At 32.3% G+C, this 16,674-nt stretch overlaps 1 protein-coding gene across 1 annotated transcript in view; it reads right to left on the reverse strand.

Moving 5' to 3' along the window:
* LOC114305457 (uncharacterized) overlaps positions 1 to 16,674 on the reverse strand; it is a 58,265-nt gene that overhangs the window by 19,374 nt on the left and 22,217 nt on the right. Inside the window, exon 4 of the mRNA XM_082873752.1 lies at positions 11,427 to 11,900. Coding sequence (XP_082729878.1) covers positions 11,427 to 11,900 — 474 coding nt within the window. The remainder of the gene's footprint in view (positions 1 to 11,426; positions 11,901 to 16,674) is intronic.

A 16,674-nucleotide genomic window follows, 5' to 3' on the forward strand; every position in this document is an offset into this window, starting at 1 on the left:
GCTGGTCAATCCTTACTAGGAACCTTAGTAACTCTAGTAACCCAACATACCACGAGCAGTAATGGCCAACTGAAAGGAATGTGACCAAACCAGATAGTTGCTACCATCTAACTTGATAAAAGTCAGTTGAAGAGAAGAGATATCACCCAGAGATATAATAAGACCAGACCCTTTGGCCTCACTGGTCATAAGGTTCTTGTTATCATCAACCATGGACTAAGAACACAACTATATGAAAACAATATAGAGGAGGGTGGAACAGCCCTAACAAACCTCAAAACCAGTCCCACAAGAGCCAAAAACAGTCCAAAAAATGGCAAAACAGTAAAGTAGATTGAAAAAATACCCATAATTGGACGTGGAGTCCAAAAAACAAGCCCAGAGCAACAACTAAAGCCAATGAGGGCAAGAGAGGGTCTAGTCGGCTCCTAGGGATTAAGACCCAAGCCACGAATCCAGCAAAAAACTCACAGAACAAACAGATCAAAAAATAGGGTCAATTTTTCTAAAAAATAGAAAAAAAAATTTCAAAAAATAGGCAACAACCATCAAGAAAAATATGAAACTTTTTTTGGGAAATCCGAAGCCCTAGGCGAGCATCGTAGAAATATTTTTTTTCTTTTTTTACATTTTTGAATAATAATAATAATAATAATAATATTATTATTATTATTATTATTAAATAAATAAATAAAAGAAGAAGAAGAACGAACAGGAACAGAGAAAAATAGAAGATTACCTCTACACAGCTCTAATACCTTATTATTATTATTAAATAAATAAATAAAAGAAGAAGAAGAACGAACAGGAACAGAGAAAAATAGAAGATTACCTCTACACAGCTCTAATACCAAGTTGAAATTATAAAAACAAGTTTAAGAGTGAGAGAAGAGAAGAGGAAAATAAGAGAGAGAGAGAGAGAGAGAGAGAGAGAGATAACTGGGAAGAAGCACAAAACCTCATCTTAGGGTTTCCCTCTATAACACTATGTATTTATACTAGGAGCAATAAGTACATAAAAACAAAAATACCCTTCATCTAACTTAACAATTTCGAAGGTTGATAAGAATGAATATAAAAGTTGCATTACAAACAAGTTCCCTTTTGTGAACTTATACTTTATTAAGTCTTAAATAAGATTTTGAGTGTAGCTATTAGCACCTACCTAATTTTTTTGGACCCTCCAATTCTCACCTTTTTTTTTTCAATTACGATTGTACCTTGAAGTAAAATTACATTAAAGGACAACTTTTAATGGAACACCCACCCACCAAATGAAAACAATTAGAATGACACTCTATAATATTGGACACCCACCTGCATCCCCATCTATACATATTCCTTACCAATCTAAACCCTAATCGTATTCTTTTTCATCACCATCCTAAACCCACATATTCATCTTTAATGAAAAACATTTGAAACTACCTAATCAATTAACGTTTTGTTCAGTGGTTTCAAATGTGTTCGGTATTCCAAATCAGTTAATGTTGTAAACAATCCTATTACAGACTCCAAGTTTATACATTTGTGGTTGTTGTCACCATTCATTGTTACTTATAGAGTAATAGAGGATGATGACAACAACTCTGATGAGGTTGGCATTGCATTGGTAAGTTTATCTATCTTGCATTTATGATTCTAGGTTGTTTTCGTTTTGGTACTGTTTGCCGACTATTAAGGTTCTGTTCAGTAATACAATACTGAATAGAAACATTTAGTTTAGCAATACAGTGTTGAACATAAACAATTTGTTCGGCACTGGAATACTTAACGGTTCCATTTTGTAGAATTTTCTCACTATTTCTATTTTTTCTAAGGGTTTTTCCCTCTAAAACCCCCTGCACCGAGGGTTTTACCTTGAAAAAAACAAAACAAAATAAAATAAAATGTGATGGGGAGTTGGAGGTTACGTAAGAGAAAAAGAAAGAGACCGTCAAAGAGATTTCCGACTAAGATACTATTATTCACGGTGACAAGGAGAAAGAGACCATCGTTTATGAGAGAAGGAGAAGAGAGAGAGACAGTCAATTCGTCTCTCAATCATTTGTTGCTCTCAATCGTTTCTCAATTGCTCATCGTTTAATGAGAGAAGAAGATAGAAGGTGTGCAAAATTAGATGGGTGTGCACTTGGGTGTAATGATATTATGAATATGGGTAAAATTGGTATTAAGTGGAGTGTTAAAAAAAAATCTTATTCCAAAGAAATGGGGTGTCCAAAGAAATCAAGTAGGTGCTAATAGCAGCCCTCATGATTTTTGTTCCTTCAAGTCCCATTAATTTTTAGTAGATAAAAATTATCCTTCAAACAATGGATGTTAATCATTTGTAATTGTTTATTAAAAAAAAAAAGAAAGTATGGTGATATAACATTTATTTTGATTTTCAAAATTTCAAATCATCATAATTTTTACAATGTATATTTATTTTTGATAAAATTTATATTTTTAGAATCAACAAAACGAAATCTATCAAACCAGATTAATATTAAATACAAAATTATATAAAAATTAAAATATGTTTTTTATTACAAATTTACAATTTAAACCATTTTTAATAGTAAGTTTTAACTTACTTAACTAATTATATTTTTTTGGTCTAATTTTTTCAATTTTTTTGCTAGTTTGAAACTGAGAATATTCTCAATTTAAAATTAGAAAAACTAAGTTTTAAAACAAGAAAATTTTGAGAAATTTCTCAAAAACTGAGAATATTCTCAATTAATACTGATAAAAGCAAAGAAATTTCTCAGTTTTACTGGACAATTTTGCAAACTAAGATATGATTAGTTTTGTATGGCTAAAAAATAATATTTTATTTTTATAAACTTTTATATTCAATATTGGTCTTATTTGATAAGTCTCGTTGTGTATACTCCAAAAACATAAATTTTATTAATTATGAAGTTTTTAAGTTTTGAAACAAGAAAATAAAAGTAAAATGCCACATCAACAATGTGATGACCGGGTGCGTAGCTTGCCTCGTTTTTCTTTTGATTGTGTTGAGCTTACTCATGTTAGAGTGTTGGGGATTAACTTGAGGCATTGTCTACCGTTTGGGTTCACTATTCTTGAAACCTTCTTCAGGTTCTTGTCTTTATTTTATTCTAGAGTCGAGTTTTGCTTGTTTTGGAAGGCACGAGGTTGGATCCAAGGTGTCTTGGGTCAACTAGTGAAATTTTTTGCCGGGAGGCAGAACCGCACATGCGGGGCTTAGGCCACACGTGCGGAAAGGGGGCCGCACATGCGGGAGACAAGGCCGCACGTGCGGTGAAAAGGGAGTGTCGATGGTGCAGGACTGCTTTTATTGCACGAGCGGAGGTCAGGTGTGGAGGGATAAACCGCACGTGCGGCACACTTGCAGAAGTATGCTGAGTCCAAAAATCTGCCTTTTTTCTTCTTCTTGGGCTAAGTGCATCTCACTTTTTACACACCTCCCTCTCTCTCTAAAAATATCTTTTCCTCTCCCTTCTCTCTAAAAACATCCACCCAACACCATAAACCCTTGATTTCTTCCAATCCATTGGAGTTTTGACCCAACACCCTTCATTAATTTTGGAGAGCTAACCGAGGGCTTCATTTTGTGCTGTGGAGATTGGATTTCAACGCCGTCAAATTTGGGGGTTTCTTCTCTTTTCTTCTCTAAAACTTGAGGTAGGGATTTTCTTTGATTTTTTTCAATACCTCATCTATAGACAGACATGTGGTAGTTTTATTACATAAAAACCATGTTTGTTATGGATTTTTTGAAAATCATGAAAGGGGATATTTGAGATTGAGATTTGTGAAATTGATTGTTGTTTAGGCTAATTGGGGAGTGGTTTAACATGTTCATGTTGAGAAAGAGGTAAAGCACTAATTTTAATAATAATGCCTAATAGGTACAAAGGGTTGAAATTGTGAAATAATCATGTTATGAATTAAGGAATTTGATTAATGATTTGGTAATTAATTTAATATTAAATCAGGTCTCATGATTTTAGCATTAACTTTGTATTGGGTTGATTATAGTTGAGTATAACGAATTGGTAGTTTGTTAATTGCTAAACAGGGGATTAACCATGAGATTTGAATCATTGGGTTACACTTTGTTGAGTTGAAATTGAATGGATTATGACTTTGTTATCCATGGATTGGGTTTTTGGTTAATGAAGGAAATGAGATTTTTTTTTTTAAAAAAAAAATCTAGTTAATGTATTGTGAATTGGGAATTGTGGAAATTGATTTTGGAAAGAAGAGGTAATTATAACTCTTTTGCAAATTGAGAAAGAACTTTAGGTAGAAGTTGAAAACCTTTGAATATTATTATTGTTGTTGGACTTAATGCCTCATAAGAATTGGATAATTGTATTATGTATATTTAATACATATTGTTTAGAGGTTTTGTCCTTGGTCATCAATGGCGGATGACATTGTGATATTGAAATGATTATGCATTTGTAGTACACTCGAGTTATTTATGCTTGTTGTACAAAGTGATGGTTGGAAAATGTGCATGCGCTGAGAATATGAGGTACCAGTACCTTTCAGCTAGCGCTTAGAGAACTTGGCCGCACTGAGAATAAGAGGTACCAATACCTTCCAACTAGTGCCTGGAGAACTTGACAGAGGTACCATTACCTTCCAATTGGTGTCTGGAAAATTGGCATTTTGTTGAGAAAAGATGTACCGTTGGCTTACCGTGCTTAAGGCAGATAAAGCAGAGTTGTTTATGATTATTGTTACAGTGTGACTATGATATGTCATGTGTTATGATGATTGTGGTTCTGGGAGACCAAGTTGTCTTAAAAGTTGAGTGTGTAGTGGTTGAGTGTGTGTTGTTTTCACCTCTTGAGCTAAATGGTTATGTATACACGTGAGTGTATCAAATTGATTGTTGATAGTATTTTCCTTAACATTGGGTTTACATCATGGAAATGTGATGAATGTATTTATGCATTGAGGTTGTAAGAAACAAGGAAAAGAAAATTGGATCTTTTTGATTTGTTTCAAAGGCAAGGCGATTATTATGTAATACTTTGTTAAAGATGGGAAAATAAGAAGTAAATGTGAACTAGTTGTGTTGTTGAATAAATCGGATGATTTTGAGAAAAGTATCTATGTATGTATACATTGGCAATAAACCGTCACAATATATATATGATATGATGTGAAGCATTTATGATCATAGCTATCTGTATGTTGTTATTGTTTAGGATCATGTTGGGATCTCTACTGGACTTTATGTTCATCCCACGTTACTAATTCTTTTCAGTTGATGTTAAGAAGTGCTCGAGATCGAGGATCATCCTTAGTTGTCAGCCACGGCGCCTTTTTATTTGTGGGCGGAATGCCGTTATTGTAAAAGGGTTAAACCATTTCTTTTACTTTTAAAGATGTAAGCCTATGGGCAATTTATTTAGTTATACTCCTGTTGCATTCATTTTGTATTCGGATGAGGGAATCTTTATTTATTCTTGCTCATTGATGTAAAGAGTTTCCGCATGTTATCTCTGAAATTGAATTAATTTAATGATTTTGGTAATGGATTCTGAGTAATAAAAAGTGGGGCATTACAAACAATACCATTTGAATAAGAGAAAATATATGGTACTTTTGAGGCACAGTTAGGTGATTACCAAAAGTTTTGTGTATGTGGAGAGGGTGGGGCCCAATTTATATTGGAGCATGAAACATAATGACGGGTGATTGGTGGATAATATTGTCATGTATTACACTTATAACACCTTATAATTTTTTATTAGCACTTAATGAATTGTTGCTTCTCAATGCCTTCCACCTTTTAATAAGGGTAAAACAATCATATATACATAAATATTTTGAAAATAGGACTGTGTGTTAAAAAAAAGAAAATTCCATTTACACCTCAATTACTCTCAGTTTACACCATTATTCATAATATTTTAATTACAATTTTATCCTTTAATCAAATATCCAATTGCCCTTATCTCTATTTCATCCCTTCATCAACAAACCCTAACCTAACCTATTGACAGCCACCACCACCGACCAACCATCACCGATTGGCCAACCACCACCATTAGAAAGTCATATTTACCGTTGTTGTCGTCGCCCTCCCTCTTCTTCTTTCATTCCGTCATTGCAGCCATCACCACCCTCCTTTGCAGCTTTTCTCCATTGCTCCGTCGTCGCTGCCATTGCCGCTTCACCTTCCCAGTCCATCGCTACTGCCACCATCCCGTAATCACCACCATTACAATGACCTATCACCATCATGCCTCTCATCACGTAGAGACCACCACCATCGCAACTCGCCTACATCTGATGACCAACCATGTGTAGTCCGTAGAGAGAGATTTGTGGGATTGCGACGACTGTGCATCACTTAACGAGGGTTAAGATGGTGGTTGTAGCGATTCCAGTTTCGATCCTTCTTTCATGTTTTGGCATTTCGACTGGGCCGGTCGGGGGTTGAGTTGCCCGGTCAGCTCGCAGGGGTCCAAGGGGCAGCGCCCCTTGGTGGGGTTTAGGGGGCAGTCCCCCTTGGCAGAATGAGGGGCAGCGCCCCTCAAAACAAAAATGTAAAATGCATTCGAAGTTGCTTGTCTGCTTGGTCGGTCTGGAGTGTCGAAAGTTGAACCGAGAGAATTTTGGGCTGAGGACCAGGGCCGCACGTGCAGGGCCTTGGGCTGTACGTATGGGAAACAGGGGCAGAGGGTGTAACATTTTGCTAAAAAGACAGGTGCTGGGGAAGGAGGCCGCACGTGCAGGACTAAGGACCGCACGCGCCGCACGTGTGGGAAGAGGCTCCGCACGTGCGGGAAGTTAGGTGAGATCTGAATTTTCCTTCTTCTCCTCTCTTTGGGCTGATTGTGTATCACTTTTTGCATATCTCTCTCTCTCTCTAAAAACATTTCCTCTTCCTTCTCTCTACATTTCCTATCAAAAACCTCACAAGATCCTTGATTCCTCCAAATCCATTGGGATTTAGATCCAAGTTCCTCATCAAAGTCGATTATCTAGACGAGGGCTACGTTGTGTGCGGTGGAGATTGAATTTCATCGTCGTTGATTTTGGGGTTTTCAACTCGTTTCTTCTTCAAAGTTGAGGTAGGGATTTCCTTTGAGTTATATATATGTTTTTGCAAGATCTAGATGATTTTTGAAATCATCCTTTGATTAGTTTTTTGAAAAATTAATTGTTGATTCAAGAAGAAGAGTAATTTTGAAAGTGAGTTTACTTTCTTTTCCTTTTAAAATGGAAATTGAGGGTTTTGAATTATATTGATTGAAAAAAGATGATTTTGGTGAGATCCTTCTAAATATTTTGGGGGTGAGTGGTTTTTGGTGAGAAAACCTAGAAATAGGGGTTTTTTGAAGGATGTTGAAAATCCTTGGATGATGTTGGCATATTTATTTTGGGAGTCAAAATAAGTGGAGGTTTTGAAAATTGTTTATTTATATATATAAGTGACGAAGTTTGTAAAATTTGAGAATTGTAGTTCATTTTGGAAATTGTTATTCAAAATGTTGTTTTAGTCTTGAAATGGCTAATTTGTAAAGAATGCTCGAAATGTGGGAAATGTGTTGTTCCTTGTGGGAATTGGAAATCAAAGTTTATATATTCATCTTGTGATATTATTACTTTGAAAAGAGAAATGGGAGATTTGTTCACAATGGAATTATTGTGCTGAAATATTAAGAATTGAAGAAATGTTGTATTGCATTTAATCATTTCATGGGCAAATCAATTCATTTGATTATGTTGAGCTTTGAACGTTGATTTGAAAACTTTGCATTTAGAAAAGAATGTTGACAAACAAGTTTTTATGAAATGGTTTTGGGGTAAATACGGTGGTAAGTCTTGAAAGGTGGTGTAGATTATAGGTGTCGAGCCTTCCAGCTAACACTGGTAAAAATGACAAACTAGAGGTGTCGAGCCTTCCGGTTGATGCCGGTAAAAATGACAAATTGGTAGTACTTGTATAGTCTACTTGCAGACACCGACCTAGGGATTACCAGAGTTGTATTTACTGTCTCTTGAATTAAATTGATAAATGTTGAACAGTTAAAGTTGCATAACATCATTGAGCATGATGATTTTCAAAAGATGAAGATGAGTTTTATTTTCAAAAACGCGTGGCATGGCATGTGAATTCATCTTTTAAGACTTGTATAAAATGTATATACTTTGTTAATGATTTCCTATTGGGCTTTATGCTCACCCTACGGGATTATTGTGCAGGAAAAGACGTGGTGATTCCGCCTAACTGAGGGTGTGGAAATGTGTGTGTTGGGAGTACAATGCTCTCACTTTGTGTGACTCTGTTTTGTAAGCCAAGGGCTATGTTTGTATGGTTTGAATAACCGATTTGTGTAACCGGGCCTAAGCCTTGGAAACTTGTAAACCCATGAGGGTATTTATTTGCTTATGTCATCTTGGTTTGAGGTGAATGTATTATCACATGAGGACTATTTGTATCATGTATTGCAAGCGTGAAGGTGTACTTTCAGTTTTACTTTAAATAACCATGATTATTGTATTATCATTTGGGTATGAAAATTGGGGCGTTACAGTGGTAGGGCAGTGGTAGTAAGGGCGAAGATGAGGGTTGCGACGAGAAAGAGAGAGGGGTGGAGCTCGGTGGCTGACGGCCAGCGATGGACAAGGTTTTGGGTTAGGGTTAGGGTCGGAGACGATGAGAATAATTTGGTATTATTTAAAAATTAGTGGTGTGTCTTGAGGCAAAATTAAAAGCTTTCATTTGTGTGTGGTGTGAACTGAGCAGGTGATGTGTACTAAAAGGATTTGTGGTGTGTAACTAGAATCACCCTAAAACAAAAAGAAGAAAAACTTAATGGAACATCAACCTTTATCAATAGGACTTTTAGATGATTAACCGTACAAAACAACACTATAAAACTAATCATTTCAAAAGTTCTTCCCAAGAATTCTAAGTAAAACAAAAACCTTATAAGTTATAAAAATCTCTTCGGGACCGCTACTCAAACCAGTAAAGATCTTATGTAGTGTTTTTCCTTGCAGGGTTTGTGTAGTGCACCAAAATGACGTCGTTTTGGTGCGCATACCAAAAAAATGAAACGAAACGAAACGAAAAAGTGAAAAAAAAAACCCAGAGAGAAGAAGACCCACAGTGCAAACAGAGCACATTTTCACCTTCCTTTCTCACAATCGACTACCATGACCACCTCTGGCAATCACCCCTCCTTTCCCATTCTCTCCTCTCCCTCTCCTTTCCCAAAATCTACTATTAACATCTCTGGGGACCCCCCGCCTGCGAGATCCACCTCATCTTCCCATTGTAGACCCACCCCTACCAATCCTTTCACCAACTCAACTCCGACAAGCCTTTCTAACTCGTTTCTACCCCCACTCGCCCTTGCTTGGCCACCATTGCCACCGTAAGCTCTCTCTATCTCTATCTCTATTTCGATCTCGCCAGTGCTGGTGTTAGTAGGGGTAGTAGGGTGGTTAGATAGTGGAGGGGTAGTATCTGTCAAGCACCTCTCTCTCTCTCTCTCTCTCTCTCTCTCTCTCTCTCTCTCTCTCTCTCTGTGTGTCTCACCTATAGGTCTTCTCTCTCTTGCTTCTATGCTTTGCTCTTGCGTTTTGTTGCAAAATTATTTTTTTGGGGGTGTGCAACAAAATGACGTTAGTTTAGTTTTGCATGTGGCATTTATCCGTGATAAATTCTAATGGTGAATGACAACGAGACCACATTGCAACAAAATTAAAAATATAGGGTTTAAATTAAAACTACAGTGACTAAACTAACATTTCATTTAAACTATATGGACTAATGGTTGTTCCTTAACCTCAAAACTCTTTATTTTAAATTCTAGGGATAATTACCACAAAATATATATATATATATATATCCTAATGTTTGACCCTTGCAACAACATAAACTCTGGGTTTTCAATTTTATCAATTTAAACCATAATCTTTTAATTTGTTTTTAATCTAAATCATTTGTCTACTTTTGTTAACTAAAAATGATCAAAACAAAATAGTATTTTAGTTATTAAACTCAATGTTGGTACATAAAATGTCCAAAATACCCATTTTCATTGAGTTTAATGACTAATATATCCATTTTTCTATCAATTGTACTTAACAAAAATAAACAAATGATTCAGATTGAAAACAAATTAAAAATTCAAGTTTTAAATTGACAAAATTAAAAGTCATGGTTTATAGGGTCATTTTTTTTTTTTTTTTTGGGTTGTGTGTGTGTGTGTAATTTCCCCTAAATTCTTCCATCCAAAATACAATCTTAGTATTTTTAAATAAGAAATTTACGCGTAAGTCTTAATATGTAGACTTATTGTCCAATATGTCCTGTGAGAATTAATAGCGTTTTTCATCAAACACTGTTTAAAAAAAAATCACAAATTGTTAATTTTTAATGACAGTTAGAAAATTGTCACAAAAAATTGTCATAATTATAAGTTTTAACGACGGTTTAAAAAAATCATCACAAAAAAAGTCACTAACTTTTAACTTTCAGTGACAGTTTGAAAAATTCGTCACATAAAAATGTCACTAATTGTAAGATTTAGGAACAATTTATAAAAAAAAACGTAACCAAAAAAAAGTCACTAATTGTTAATTTTTAGCAACATATGCAAGAAATAATCATAAAAAATTATTTTTAGCGACGATTTTACTAGAACTTATTTTCAATAGTACTTGATAGGAATTAAGGTCAACTATTAAGATCAATTGGTATTTTACCCTTTAAATAATTTGGTCAAAGTTTCCAAAATCACAGCCCAATTCATATTAGTTTAGCTAAATTTTTAGTCAAAAGAAATAGGGCAAATTATACCTATAGTATTATACCTATAGTCTCTATACTTGCCTCCTATGTCAATTTGGTTTCTATAATATTAATTTTGCCTTTTAATTTTTCAAATTGTGTCAATCTAGTCTAAGCGATAATAGCCGTTAAAAAACTGAATAAAAATGAAAGGCAAAATGAACTATTAAAAAGAGAATGAATCATTTCAAATTGGATGCAAATCCTTCAATAACTTTGAAGGGAATTAAAAAAAGCATTTTGTCTCTTAATTTTAGTCCAATTTCTAAATGAAATATTATCAATTAGACTAAATTGATACCATGTGCAAAATCGAAAGGTAAAATTGATGCATTAAAATTACAAGAACTAAATTGATATAAACAAACTGGAAGAATTAAATGTAATTTGTCTAAAGAAATACGACTCATAAAAAGAGAAATTTGTTCCTAAATACTAATTAATTTCAAGTGTAGTTTGACGTTCTTATTTTTGCATCCAACAACATATTCAATCCAAAATATGTTGTGTTCTCATTATAGCCCAAAAGGTAATGAAAATAGCAAAATAATAACTAAATTTATAAACGCCCCACAGCAATGAATCTTAAATAAATAAATAAGCTTAAGTCAAAGAAGCATACCTTATTGAAGAGAGGCTCAATAGTATTGTAATTGCTATCCGAAGTATTACAAAAACTATTGAGCTTTGGCATCTGGCTGAGTGTTAGCTTGTTCAATTGCAGTAGCTCAATTCCATTCGTAGCCTTACAGATAGCAGTAAAACTTGGCAGGTCATGGAGATACAAGTTCTCTAGTTTAGGAAACACAATTTTATCTGTTGCTTCTGTTGTTGTTGATGTTATCTCATTTTCATCTCCTTCTTCTTCACTTGAAATAAGTACTTCCAACTTACGACATTCAGATACACGAAGTATCTTTAGTTGCATTAGATCTCTGGCTATGGATAATGAGAACATGCTTTCCAGTTTATCACATCTCCACAGTTCAAGAAAAGTGAGGTTACAAAGCCGTACAAGTTGAGTAAGACCGTTCCACAAATGTGTCAATGCGGGCATTTCCCGTAATATCAGCTCTTTCAACGCACTGAAGGCCACCTGTAATGCTCCAATTTTCAAAAAATCCGATGAAACAAATCAAACTAATATTTCTTATTTATTTTCAAATCAAATCAAATTAACATGCGGAAGCCAAAAATCTTATCAAGATTCAACAATAATCATATACAAAATAATTCTCTTTTCTTGTTATATTTCATTTCATTATAATTTGAGACTTACAAAAGAGATTACATACGATTACACATTCACAATTTCCAAAGCATGGATCTATAGCATGTGATATAATACCACATATATATTCAAAATTTAAATGTTACAAGCTACAATGGTTAGAACCCTATTACAAAAAGAATGGGTGTCTACCCAAACATATAAACCAATGATTTACAAAAATAAGCAAACAAAATGAAGGAGCATTCATGCTCCAAAAATCACATCACGAGCCATCAACGAGGCGGAGGCAAATCACCAACAACTAAAAATGATTTTCCACGAAGAGATGAACACTAATGCCCAATAGATATAATATTAACAATGTATATGAGATTAACAAGATTATGATCATGAATGCAATGATGTGTGCTATGCTTAAAATATAAGCTTTTTTTTTTTTCATTAGGATGCTCAATGCACGACTTTCAAAATAATATTCATTTCAACATTTTCATTTCAAAACATCGGGCCAGTATGGCCTTGTTTGGCAAAGGTTAAAATTGGGCCTTTTAGGCTAAAATTCACAAAATGACAAAATGCTAAAATAGCCAATAAGACAAAATGTCACATCAAACCCATAATCATTTCACTTTTTCTCTCACAAACATTACATCTAACTACAAAAAAAATCCAACCATCTTCCCAAACACAAAAATTTGAGCCTACTAAAATAACCAACTTCTCAAACAAGGCCTAAATAAGACATTGGAATTTCCTAGTACGTGTCTGCAAGTAGGCTCTCAAGCAATACCAAATACCACTTTAACGGCTACTAACTAGAAAGAAATTGATACCTATTCCACTCGTATTTTAGGACTTTCACCATGACTCTTAAACCAACTTAATTCTCAGATCCACAATTACATCCCCTATTCAGATTTACCACGTTATCAACATTTCCAATATTTTCAAAATAATAGCACAATCTCAATGTAAGGCCATGGAAGTGCAATGGATGCATGAAACAGTAATCTGTAACAAAATATTCCAATAAGAAAATATATTTAGAGTATAACTCAACATTCTCAATAATTCCAAAATAGTATGAGATTCCAATAAACTCATCAGTTACTCTCAACATATATCCCATATTTCATAATTTCTATTATTTCCAATAAATCCAATAAATTCAAGATAACTAATATCTCCAAGGAAATTCACAATCTCCATAATAAATCACCAATTTTCACATTATTCCAACAATTTAATCCTATTCAAAAATCACATTTTTCATTTCTCAAATTTTGTAGAGTTTGAAAAAAATTTAGAGTTTTCTCAATTTAAATATAACCGAAGTTTTAAATAACGGTGGCGGTTACTGAAATGATAGCGGTAATGCAAACGCGGTCGCGGGGTGTAACTACCATTGTTTAATAGTGGCGGCAACTGGAGCCGTCAATTCTTTAATTCTTCGCACAACTTTAAGAAAGCATACCGATATGCATGTTTTTATTTCATAATCACATTTAGTGAAGCTCAAAATGATTTTTAGTATTTTTGTTTAGTTTTAAAAAATGATCCAATATATATACTAATTTTTATATTAGTTTTAAGTTCCTCTGAAAAATTTTCCTATTGTTGAATTTATTTAATTTTTGTTACTTTACTAATTATAATTATGGATAACTTTTCCGATTTGTTAAAAAAAATGAATATTAAAAACAATAGTCTCGCAAATAGAAATTCAAAATACAAAATGTCAAACATAATAATGTAAAAGTACGTAACATGAAATCTAAATTTTGTTCAATAAATTTAACACGAGAAATATATTAAGTTCTTATTCAAATATAATTAAGTAAAAAAGTAATTAAACCCTGTCGAACTTGAAGATTGGACATTCAAAATATATATATAGATAAGATTTTTACTTAAATTCTACGTAACTAGAAAATAAAAAGAGAAAATAGCAATATACGCTAAATTTATATAAAAATAATATATATATATGTTTAACGGCTATAACAGTACTGTAGCGGCAATGTAACGGCCGCTACGGCCTTTACGTAACGGTGGCGGCCGTTGCGGTCATGAATTTTTGCCACACCACTATAGCGGTCATAATGGGCAGCGATAACCACTACAATCGTTACATAACGACGTTCGTAATGGTTGCGGTTGCTTTTTAAAATCTTGAATGTGACACTTTGAAATTTATATACCATATATCATTTTGGGTAGAGAATTTTAAACATTTGATAAAATATGAGCAAATCCTAATTTTTATACAATATATATATATATATATATAAAAAATAAAAGACCACAATTTCTTCAAAATCATAACTAACAAAAAATACCACACAATCAAGGTAAAACAAATATACAAAGAGGAGAAGAAAAGTCTCAAAATCAAATGCATCAAAAGCGCGATCGGCTCAGGTCAAACGAAACCCACCACACACTCTATATTCCGTATCAAAATAGCAAGGTGAGATTCTAACTCTAGATATGGTGGATCGAATGCTTTGCGTGATAATAAAAAAATTATTTAAAAAAGGGAGAGACAGAAGAAAGGAAGAGAAAGAGAGACGGACGGAGAAGAAAAAGATGGAAGGAAAGAAAGAAATGATTGGATTTGTGAACTTCACATTATTGGGCAAAAAAATGCCCCTCATTGATCTACACAGCAAGAGTTTCTTTCTTCAGCACCATTCAGCTTGTTTGGTTCCACTGAAATTAATTATTTCCTATTTTTTTAAAAATTAAATTTTTTTTTTATTATTTTTATTTTTACTGAAATTTTTTAATATTTTAAGAAATTTTTTAATTTTTAGATACACCTAACATAAATACACTTAAAAAGTAAAATACTTGTGAAAAAAATCTTTAAATACCAAAAATATTTTAAAAAATATACGAAAATTCAGTACATTTTTATATTCTTGTGTATTTATTGATTTTTTTTCAAATATTTTATTTTTTAGATACATTTAAGTAAGGTACATCTAAAAATATAAAAAAAAATTATTTAAAATTTTAAAAATATTCACTGAAAATTAAAAAATACGAAAAATAAAAATCTCTATTTTCAAAAAATAAAATTTAGAAATTAAAATCAAACACCGTGATTAGCTTTGTCTAGTTTGATTGCGGGAGGATAAGCAAGTTTGTTTGCTTGACCTCTCTAGTAGTTAATTGTTAGCTTTTGTTTTCGTTTTTTTCTTTTTTCTTTTTTTGAACTAAGCTTTTGTTTTCTTGGCTTGGGCCCTATCTTACCACAAAAATAAATAAATAAATAAATTACACTAACACCCTTAAGATTTATGTTTAGTACAAATTCATTCCTCAGATTTGAAGAAGTATATTCTTCTTTCTGAGATTTGTAATCTCAATAACAAATTACCCCTTAAATTGCTGCTATCATGCCCTAAAATTTTCTAAATGACCATCTTGTCCTTTCTCTTACCATTTTTTCTTCTTATCATTATGACTACATTCTACAACTTTTCATCATTAAATTCTACTTGAACATATTATTATTCAGTAATAATATACAAACATAAATTTTATATAGAATTTTCAAACACAATGATAGCTCACATTTCACTTTAAAACAAAACACTCATAAACATGATTTATATTTATAACAACATCATTATCATAACAAAAGTATAAAATTTATATAACTCAAAAAAAAAAAAAATCATTAAATACAACAAAATAAGATAATGTATTGAATTTTGTTTTTTTATTTTATTTTTTTGTATTTGGTGAATTTTAAAAAAAAATCAAAAAATATTATAATTCTTAGGTATATCTAAATTAGCTGTATCTAAAAAAAAAAATTTAAAAAAAATTAGTAAAAATAAACAAACTTAATTTTTTATGTGAGTTAAATCAAAGAAGATTGTTATTTTTTTTGAAATAGCATGAATAAAATATTTGTATTATTTTATTGTTTTATATATATAAAGGTTAAAGGACAATTATGTCATTTTAATTTGACAAGAAAGTGAGTGTAATTTGTCAAATATAAAAGGATCTACATTAAACAGAAATTTCAAAAATGTCAGTGTGATTTAGCCAAAAAAAAGGGGAGCACCCGACGTGGTCTCTGCTCTCCCATCAAAACTTTATTTATTTATTAATTATTATTATTTTTTATAATATCTATCTCAATATCTATATCTATATCTATATGTACCTATATATATATATATATAGGCGTTGTTTGGGAAGTTTGGTTTTTGGTTTTTTTTTTTTTTTTTTTTCCACTAAAAGACAAATTGGTTGCAAAATCAAAAAAAAAAATCAATCCAAACAAAATATCACATCAAACTCCATAATCATTTTACTTTTTATCTCACAAACATCATGTCCAACCATAAAAAAACTCAATTATCTTTCCAAACACAAAAAAAAAAAAAAATTCTCTAATAATATCCTACAACTAAAAAAACTTAAAAAAAAATTCACTTCCCAAACACATTAGTAACAAATACAATTTTAGTAACACTATAATATTAGACATAAATAATAAAATGGTATAATTGTTTCCTCATTACAAAATATATTTTGTTTAATGGTACACATTATAAATATCCATAACTCTATCATAGTAGTAAAATAAATAATAATAATAATAAATCTAGAG

This window comes from Camellia sinensis, chromosome 6 (genome assembly GCF_055761805.1).
Source record: "Camellia sinensis isolate YWXY chromosome 6, ASM5576180v1, whole genome shotgun sequence".
Taxonomy (NCBI): Eukaryota; Viridiplantae; Streptophyta; class Magnoliopsida; order Ericales; family Theaceae; genus Camellia; species Camellia sinensis.